The sequence below is a fragment of the Numida meleagris genome, chromosome 25 (genome assembly GCF_002078875.1).
Source record: "Numida meleagris isolate 19003 breed g44 Domestic line chromosome 25, NumMel1.0, whole genome shotgun sequence".
NCBI classification, from domain to species: Eukaryota; Metazoa; Chordata; class Aves; order Galliformes; family Numididae; genus Numida; species Numida meleagris.
Genome location: NC_034433.1, coordinates 1,469,573 through 1,479,657, shown reverse-complemented (window position 1 = coordinate 1,479,657; position 10,085 = coordinate 1,469,573). Strand labels below are relative to the sequence as shown.

Genomic DNA, 10,085 nt, shown 5'->3' with positions numbered 1-10,085 from the left:
GCTCCCTGCTCCCATTTTCTCCCCCTGTGCTGTTTGTATGTCTGCCCACACGTCCCAGAGCCTCCATGGCTGCAATGGGAAGGGCTGGGGCTGCTGCTGTGATGTGATCTCCCTCCCCAGTGCTATACTGAGATTTCCAGGGGATATATCGGTCCCTGCAAGATTTCAGGGCTTCAGAGGGAAACTGAAAATCCAGAGCCTTCCTAAACCAGCAGCCTGAAGCCATCCTGGGGGAATTGCTGATCTCCAGGGCCAGAAGAGGAATCCTCCTGATTCACTTGTGCCCCGGGGTCGGTGAGAAACAGGTCGCAAACTGCAGTACAGCCCCGTGATGGGAAGGAGACGGTGATGGGATTACAGCCCCTAACTCCCAGGGGCTTTGGCCAGGATGGAGCAGGGACCTTCTCCTGCTGCCCAGGGACATCTCCATCCACCCATCCCCAAACCCCAAAGGCACCCACGCCTGCACATCCCAGGGCTGTCCCAAGCACTCCCCAAACACCACGCGGGTGCAGCCCAGGGGGATGCAGCTGCCCAGCATCACTTGAATGAAGAGCCCTGAGCAGCCAACCCGAGCGCTCAGCATCGATCGCAGCGCAACCACGGCGTGCAGCATCCTCGGGGACGCGGCGGCTGCTCAGCAGCGTTGTGCTCACCGATGGCTCTCTCCCAGGCTGGGAGGCAGGCTCTGCTGTAATTGCTGCTTGGCCATCAGCCACTGATTGCTCACACTTGTGGCTGCTTTCTTCCTTTTCAGCTTCGTGGCAGCAATTTGGTCCCCCCCCCTCCCTACACACACACACACACACACACACACACTCCCTGGGTTTTAACCTTCCCGTTCTCACCCTGCAGCCCTGAATAGAAGACCTCATGCCCCTGGGTGGGTTGTGACTAAACTAAAAAAACACAAACCAGTGTATTCTCAGGGCTTCAGCTGAGCCTTCCCAGCTCACTGCAGCAGCCACCCCAGGCTCCCTGGCTCCCTGGGGGCTCGTGCTGCTGCTTCCATGGCTCTAATCCATTCCTGGAGCCATTCAGGTGACACCAGCTCTGAAAAGTGTGAGATCCCCACGTGCAAATCAGCCTCGTGCTGCCTGCTCAGCTCCGCTGTCCTCTGCCCAGGCGGCCTGGGGAGCTGCACCCCTCCACCTCCATGCAGCGTTCACTCTGAAACCTAATGATGGCACCGCTACGGCCTTACTGCTGCTTAGTGCGGCTTCGCTGCTCGGAGCAGGGAGAGGCAACGTGTTTGTCAGCCCTGCAGTGCTTCCCTTCACCAAATGAAGATGGCTTGGATGTTGCAACCGACGTGAGCTTTCCAAGAGGGCTCTGATCCAACGTGCAGCCATTGGGACCATGATTCTTGGGCAAGGAGGGACACGCCAAGGCAGGAGGTGTGGGAGCTGACTCAGCTCGCGGATGTCTTTATTCGAACTCTAGTGCGGCTGGACAGGGAGAGGCATGCGTACAGGACAGAGGAAATGGGAGTAGTATTGCCTTCATCACAGAGATATGGAACAGCATTAGAAAGACACCGACCCTTTCAGGCCAGCCGGGCTCACCCCACCTCGGCACCCGTCCCCGTCCCCTATTGCTTCCCATCCCCATCCCCATCCCCCAGCCCACCCCGTGACAGCTCAGCATCCCCCGTGTGGCACCCAGTGTGGAGGAGAGCCCCAGTTTGGCGATGGAGGTGGTCAGAGCACGCATGGGGCGTGGGGCAGGAGTGAGGGGCGAGCAGCTGGCAGGGCTCCGGCTGGGTCACATTAGTGGGACGGCAGCAGCCAGGGCACGTGTCCGAAAGCAGGGGCAGAGGATGGGGCAGTGCATGGCGGGGCTGGCAGCAGGCAGGGATTCCCCCGCTGCCCCTCTTCAGCAGGGGACCCGGCTGCCAAACCCCCCTTCCCCAGCCATGGGGATGGCAGCCGGAGCTTTGGGTCACTGCGTGGGGCAGGCAAAGCTCGCTGGGAGAGCATCCCTTGGCCTCGGGGAGAGCACCCCTGGGGGAACGCATCCCTCAGCCTAGGGCAGAGCATCCCTCGGGTTTGGGGAGAGCGTCCCTTGGCACTGGTGACAGCATCTCCCTTGGGCAGAGCATCCCTTGGCCATGGGGAGAGCATCCCTGCACCGTGGGGAGAGCATCTTTAGGGGAATGCATCACTCAGCCTCAGGGAGAGGATCCTTGAGCCGTGGGATAGCACCCCTGGGCCTCAGGGAATGCATCCCTTTGGGGAAACATCCCTTAGCTTCGGGGAGAGCATCCCTCGGGGCACACGTCCCTCGCCGGGGTGCTGCCTGCATCCATCCGGGGCTCAGGAGAAGGTGACCACCTCACCCTGGGGGTAACTGGAAGAGAGGACGTCTTGGCAGGTGTCTGCAACGAAAGACAGAGGAATTAACACAGCGTTAGGCACCGCTTCCATCGGCTGTTTGTGGGGAAAGAGAGGGAGAGAGACACTGAGCTCCACGGGGACCAACACGTTATAGGGTGCAGAAAGCATAATGCAAAGGGATACAGCCTTCTCCGGAGGGAGAAAGTGCAGCTGTTCCATTAATAAATTGATAAAACTATTAAAAATGCCTCTAAATGGGCCCAGAGACCCCCAGCCAAGGTGGACACGTGCGAAATGGGTGGAGAACCAAGGGGAAACAGACACAGGGAGTGGGGACATGGGGACATGGGGACATGGGGAGATGGGGAATGCCTCCACTTTGGCTTCTCCTTGGTTCTCCACCAGTACTGGAGTTGAGGGAAGTTGTCATCCTCACTGCATCCTCCAGGAAAGCTGATTGTGACCGAAGTCTCCAAACCAGCCCCAAGCCAGATGTCCCAAAGCCAAGCTGAGTGCATTAATATCCTGCAGTGGTCTATTTCTCTCTCTCTTTCTCGTTCGTTATCATTGAATTAATTAACATTGATTGGAGCTCTGAGTCACAACACCGCCCGTACCCGTGTGCCAGGTTTCCAGGGGCCGTCAGGCGGGGAGACAGCTCTGATCCTCCTGATAAGCACAGGGCTGCCCTTTCCTCCCAGCATTTTTGCTGCAGAACCCAACGCTGGGCTCCAGTGGCTCCTTTCACCCCCCTGCAGCCCCAAAACTTGGCTTCCCCTAGAGAAAGGTCCCATCCTCTGCTGCTGCGGGTTGGGCTCTCCCTGTGCACCGTCTTTTCAATGCCACGTCCCAGCAAAATGCTGTGGGATCACAGCCCCCAACTCCCAGGGCAGCGTCCCCCCAGTGATGGGCTGCTTTGGGGATCCGCCTTCATCCCTGTGCAGAAACATGGGGAGGATGCAGCTGCTGCAATTTGCAGCTGCTCCCGCTTCAGTCCCTCCTTTGAGCAGCTGGGAGCTCTTTGTGGGTCCCTGGGCTGGTTGGAGCATCCCTGGCAGCTCTATCGATTTCCCAGGGACACAGCCAGGCTTTTAACTCCCATCTCCTCCTCCTCCTCCCTGCTCAAAGCCTTTACATGCGTGAGCTCAGACCTGCTGCCCGCATCCCCCAGGGAGCGCCTTGGAAAGCAGCTTGCCAGCCCCGGAGAAAAATCAGTGCGACTGCAAATAAATAACAACAGCCGAGGATTTTGTTTAATCGCTGTCCCCAGACAAAGCCACCATGAGAAAACTGCCCCCCTGTCTGCACCCATCCTTACCCAGGGGCTCCAATGTGAATCATCCCTCTGCAGCTGAGACCCGGCCCCGAAACCCCTTTGGTTTGCAGGAGGAGTTGCCAGGTCCACCCCCAAAAATGCCCCGAGGCTTTCCCCCTACAGAATCTCCCCAGTCAGCCTCCACCACCTGCTCCAGCACAGAGTTTGTGTAGGACCTACCCTAACTCTGCGTGTGGTTTTCCTATTTCTTCTATGTTCCGTGGTCTATTTGAAGACAAGAGGCCGAGCAGGTGAAATCTCCACCCGGCCCCATGGAGGGGTGGTGCAATGGGCAGCACTGGGATGGAGCCACCTGGAGCCCCGACCCATCTGGGCCCAACCCACAGCTCTCTGTAGGATGCTGCAATGGGGGGGATTTGCAGAGGGGTGGAAGACCCCCATCCTCACCAAGCACTTGCAGAGGTTGGGGTGAACCTCAAACCGCTCCCCCAGTCAGAACCAGCACCCGAGCACCGGACTGGGAGGTGGGAGGGAGGCACTGTCTGAAAGCTCAGCTGCGTCTCATTTTGCGTCTGCCTCTGCTCTCCGCGTTCCTCGTCAGCATGGGCAAAGGCTACGGCTGCTTTTTTTTTTTTTTTTTTTTTATATCATTTTAGTGTCATCACATAAGCGCTGAGGATCTTTCCTGGCAGTCAGGGGAAGTCAGAAACAGGCTGCTTCTGGGTAGAGCAATTACTCTCCTGACATCTTCACCTCCCGCCCCGCTGCCTGACAGACCTTTCTATTTTCTCAGCTCTTTCGGGCATCTCCTGAGAAGCAGAGCAGTTGTTGCAGCAATAACAATTAATACTTTGCACACAACCCGGGCTCCTGCTGCAGCGCAGGATGGCCATCCGAGGCCCCAGGAGCAAAAGAGACAGATGGGGGTTGATGGGGGCACTGCCCCGAAGCCCCCCCCAGCTCCAGAGGATGAGCTGCTCCCAAAGTGCTGTCAGTCTCAGCAGACAGATGGACAGCTGGGTGCAAGGACTGACTGCAGCCCAGAGCTCTGCAGGTGGGAAGAGCATCCCTCATCCCATCCCTGCTATGGAGCAGCACCTGCAGCTGCAATGGGGAGAGGAGCAGAGAGCGCAGCTCTCCCCAGCGCTGCGCTGCACACAGGGACATGGTACCCAGAGCACAGCGTCCTGCTGGGATGAAGCGGTCCCCAGCACTTGAGCAGGACAGGATGCAGCTCTGCCTTTAGGGCCAGCAGGGCAGCAGCAAGCTCACCCCACCACAGCTCTGTCGTCACTGCAGCTCAATCATCAGTGCAGCTCAGTCACTGCAGCTCAGCCATCACTGCAGCACAACCACTGCAGCTCAATCACTGCAGCTCAGTCGCCGCAGCTCAGCCATCAATGCAGCTCAATCACTGCATTCCAATCACTGCAGCTCAGCCGTCAGTGCAGCTCAATCACTGCAGCTCCGTTATCAATGCAGCTCAACCCCTGCATTCCAATCACTGCAGCTCAGCCATCAGTGCCGCTCAATCACCGCACGCTGCTAAATTTGCAGCCCCCCTTTTAGGAGCGGGGCAGAAGAAGCCCCATGCTCCCATCCATCGATCCCCTCCGTCAAGAATAAACCACACAACCTTGCTTTCTCCCGGCCGCGTTTCAACTGAGCTGGAACGCTCACTCCTCTCCAGATCCCTAAACATAGACAAGTGGCTGGGAGGATAATTCGGGGGAAGTATCGTATTCGCTCGCTCTATTCTTATCCTATTCTCCAGGCAGCCAATTTTGGCCACTGTTTGCGATAAGACTCCAGGCTGCAGAGCCACTTAGCGCCCTGCTCTCCTGATCCAGCACAGCTCCTCTTATATTCTTAGCAGTGGGATTAACCCCTGCTCCCTCGCCCCCAAACCCCACCGGGGCCTCACCTGAAAATCCCAGCACCCCACTCCCCAAAGATTGCTTATTCAGAGGAAGGCGTGGGGTGGGGGGGAGGGGGGGGGGGAGATGCAGGGAAGGAGAGCGAAGATGCTGTGGGTTTTTTCACCAGTTTGGTGCCTCCCACAGAAATGCCTCTGTCTCCCGTTCGGGGCCCTGTTGTTTTAGAGGAGCTTTTGCACATTAGTCATGCCATCCACCGAGTTGCATAACGCCGAGGCTAAAAATTGCCAAGCGCAGCTCCACGTTGGCTCTAACAGGAAACCGGGGATCAACGTTGCGGTGCACCGAGGGTTCTCCACACCAAACCTGTGGCTGCTGGGGTTAATCCTCTGCTTGCAATGCCTCCTGCAAACCCGGAGCCTTCCTGCACCACGCAGGGCTGCCGGCTCGTGCTCGGCTCGTCCCCAACGCCAACGCTCGACCTTGGGTAAATCATTTATGATTCCGAGCCCACGGAAAGCACAGAGGGTCACCTTGAGCCTTGCACGGACTGGGGGAATCTCAGCTCCTCCTGCTCCAAGCACAGAGCGTGCACCAAGAGGAGGATGCGCTGAGATGGGGGTTGGTGCCAGCACTGCAGCACCCCAGTGTTGGGACCTCCACCCCCCAGGAGGCAGAGCCACGGCAGCCGGGAGAGAAAGCAGCCAGAACTCAGGGCCCTGCAGGCTTTGCTCTAGCTCAGGAGGACAGCAAAGTGTCCCAAAACCATGCCCAGATGAGTTTACGTGAGCAAAAAACCAGCAGTGCAACAGGAGCCTGGCACCAGGACCTTACCTTCACACGAGGAGATGACACGGGCCCCATCCCGCTCCCACCCCATGGGACGCTGTGCCCCACACCCCAAACCCATCCCAGCAGAGCGGTTCCCACCCACTGGGGGGTGGGGGGGGCCATCAGCTTCTCCCATTGCACCCAGCTCTCCCGCTTCCCAATTTCCAGCAGCAGCTCCCCCAGCTGCTCCTTTCCCCTGCATCCCCCTCCCCACACCTCCCACCTCTTTATGGACCATCCACCCACATCCCAGCCTTTTTCCCCTGTGCCCCCTACCCCCAAACCTGCATGGGGCTGTTTTTGAGGTTCCAAAAGCCCCACCCCACGCTGAGACCACCCCCAAGTCGGACAGAGAAGCAGACACAAGCAGAGAAGCAGAGTTAGGCAGAGAAAAGCACCAAACAAGAGGGGAACCGCTGCCGGGCAGGGAATAGAGATTTATTCATCCGGTGCCTCCAGAAATCGGAGGCTGTTTTAAAAGGAGCCCTCAAATGAGATGAACTCAGCCATTTCCAGCACAACGATATGCAATTCGATGAGTCAAGGCATCCTTCTTCCATTCCCAGCCCCAGCGCAAAGGGGCCATGGGAAGGGAGCGCACGCCCTCAGCCCAAAGCGTTGGGGACAAGTGAGGTTTCCAAGGGGAGAAAAACACTGAGCAGCCCTCCCACCCCTACGGGGACTGTCCCAAACGCACGGACACGAGAGGATGAGGTGAATGGAGACATTGGGGGAGGGGGCCTGCCCACGAGCAGGGGAGCAGGGCAGCAGTGCTGGGCTGCAGGTCAGGGCCCACTTCTTGGCAACGGGGACGTCCCGGGCACCTCTGGGGACACAGCATCACAGGGACAGGGGGGGGACAGAGTGACACGGGGAGCGCGTGGCCGACACACAAAGCAGGATCCGGGCAGTGTTTAGAGGATGGAGGGGACGGGGGAGCAGGGAGAGCTGTAGCGCGAGGCGAGGGGAGCCAACCCCCCCGCGGGTCCTGCCACACCATCTATGCTGCTTAGGCTCCGGGATTTTCCATAGCCTTGGTGAAGAAAACGGACAGAGGTGAGGTTAGAGCCGCATTCAGCCCCATGCCTGAACGCAAGCCCCCTCCCCCCCTAAAAAAAACAGAAAGCACAGTGCTGGTCCTTGCAGCCCTGCAGCCCCTAAGAGCCTGCTGAGCCCTCTCCCCCCTCCCTGCACCCCACAGTCACCCCCTTCTTTGGGGGCTGCCCCACAGCATGGAGCTGTGGTGCTGGTGGCGGGGCACCATGTCACCCCATTGCTGGGCCAGGGGGCAATGGGGCTTGGGGTCTGAATGAGGGATGAGGCCGGGGAGCTCCGGGGCTGAAGCAGTCAGGGAAAGCAGCGGAATTCAAACAAATGTGGGATTTGGAAGGAGTTATTCCCCCAGCTCTGGTTTGTTAAGCAGCAAGCTGCTGCTGACACCTTTCTGTATGCAGAGGAGCAGGTAGAAACGCTCCAGATTTTCCATGAGCAATTGCACCGAAGAGCAAACATTTCCATTTCTTTAAGTGTGGGAGCCCTTTGCCTTCCCCCAGAAGCCAGAAACTGCTTGGGCTCGGGTGGAAAAGCAGCAGCCAGATGTTCTCACAGGTCAAAAGCAACACTTCTTGGGGAAAGAAATTAAGCATCTGCACTGAAAATTGGATTTACATCCCAACAGCAGCCCTGGTTAAGGGGTCCCATGTGAGCCCCGAGCTGTGATGCTTGCCCCAGCCCTGAGAGCCACTGTGGCTTCCAGCAAGCTGCAGGCCAGGTGCCACCAAGAAACCGAGGGCCACGCTCTGCTCGTTGCCACCGGTGCACTTCATTCGAGGAGCCGCTCTCCCAGCAAGCCATGCAGGTGCTAACTGAGGTCACCAGGACTGCTTCCAAAACACGTTTGTTGCCAAGGAGCAGTGTGCACCCCAGGAGCCGGCAGTCCCGCGCGCCCCGTGATGCAAATCCTTGCGGCGCACGTGCACGCTGGCACATGCTTTGAGCCAGCAGCAGATGGGGATGGGGTAATGCAAGCAGGCAGCAGAGCCCAGCAACACGTGTGCGTTTACCAGCAGCCTGGTGCCCGCCTGCTGCTTGCACACACTCACACGCATGTCCCTGTGCAACCGTGGGTTTGTCCCTGCTCCCTCCTAGCCGAGCATCGCCAGCAGATGCTCACATGAGCACTCAAGCCACATTGCTATTAGGGCAGAGCTGTGCTTGCAAGGAGCAGAGTGAAATCAGCTGTGGGACGCACTGGGCTCTGGCAGCCAAGCTAAAGACTCCCCGCTTTGCAACACTGGGCAATGCTAAAGGTGGTAAATCCCGTTCCCACCACTTAATGCCATTCCCCCATTCCCCATGCCTTCTCTAGAAGGGCTGCTCTGGTTTCTGCCTTGCTGTTCCTAGACCATCCTAACCCACCTTGCTCTTTGCTGGCCCCATCCTGCCTCCATATCCCTGCATACGGGCAGAGGATTGGTGCTCAGGAGCCAAAACAGAGCCATGCCAGTATCTGTGTCCCAGCAGAACACGTTGCTGGAGGGAGATAAGGGGTCTGCAGCAGCCCCCAGCAGCAGGGAGGAAGGTGACCACAATGGAGGCTGCCAAAGGGACACGAGACAAATGCCACCACGCAGGTGTCACACCGCGCTCTGGCTCCGTCTGACGGGTGGTGGGCAGGGGAGGGGGGGCTTTTCTCTTTGAGCTGCCCCCAAAGAAACCAACTGTTGGCATCAGCGCTCCAACCGTAGCGGGCGCCAAGATCTGCAGCATATTCCTGAAGCAGCCCCGTCTCCCGGTTTCCACAGCTTGTACAGACATCGGTACCTGTCCCAGGATCTGACAGATGGCCATCAGCGAATCGGGCTCTGAACCAAGCTCATCTCAATTTGCAGAGCTGCCAGCATCCCAGTACCAGAACAAACAGCCTCAGCAGGAGATAAATCAGGAGCGAGGGAAGAGGTGCTCTGCGGCTCCCAGCGCCCTCGGGTACCAGCATGGGAGGATGCTCTGCCCTCTGCCCACCTCTGACCCTGCCCACATTGGGGCACGTCACCATGGAGGACATCAGCCTGAACCAGAGTCCCACCTGCCTGTCCCCAACAGCACAAGCACGATGCACAGACTGAGGTTTTCCCTTCCTAAAGGGTCTCATGTATCGCTGAACACCAGGCCACCTCCCAGCAGAGCCTCCAGGAGGGAGATCAACCCACCTAGACACACATGTTTAATTGCAATGAAGCACTCCGATATTTGCAGGAAGGGCAGCAGAACCACCCAAAGATCACCACGCTGCCCCTCTGAGGAACTCTTGCTGCCGCCACACAAGGAAAATGATAGCAGCATTCATTTCCTGGCCTTCTTTCTTGGAACTAGGTGGTCTTGAAGGTCCCTTCCATCCCAACCCAAGTAATGTGGTTTGGGAGGCCAGCAAGAGCCACGCTGCATCCTCAGCAGTTAGATCTACAGTACTTCCATCGGCTTCAAGGGTCCAAGCTGCGCTTCCTCAGCTGAAGAGCTGCCTGACCTGAGCATCTCCTAAGGATGAGGACAGCACAGGCTTCCACCCTCCCCCCATCCCTTTGTCCTCCCCAGGCCCAGGGCAGAACCAGAACCCCCCCCCCTTTCTTCTCATTAGCAAGCACTGGGGAAAGAGACCGACTTCAGAGCAAGCAGCGCTTCCAGGAAAAGCACCAAGAACTTCAAGCACACATTTGTATAATGCTCTGCTGCCCAAAGACGAACGCAGCGTTTTATTCCCCCCCCCCC

General features: G+C 58.1%; 1 protein-coding gene across 2 annotated transcripts in view; it reads right to left on the bottom strand.

Annotated features, from left to right (window-relative positions):
* KCNC4 (potassium voltage-gated channel subfamily C member 4) overlaps positions 1,411-10,085 on the bottom strand; it is a 17,376-nt gene continuing 8,701 nt past the window's right edge. The window contains exon 4 of one of the 2 annotated variants that reach the window (XM_021376893.1): positions 1,411-2,377. In XM_021376893.1, coding sequence (XP_021232568.1) covers positions 2,316-2,377 — 62 coding nt within the window. In that variant the 3' untranslated portion in view covers positions 1,411-2,315. Of the gene's footprint in view, positions 2,378-6,788; positions 7,354-10,085 lie in introns of those variants that run through there. The other variant, XM_021376892.1, reaches the window with a different exon arrangement.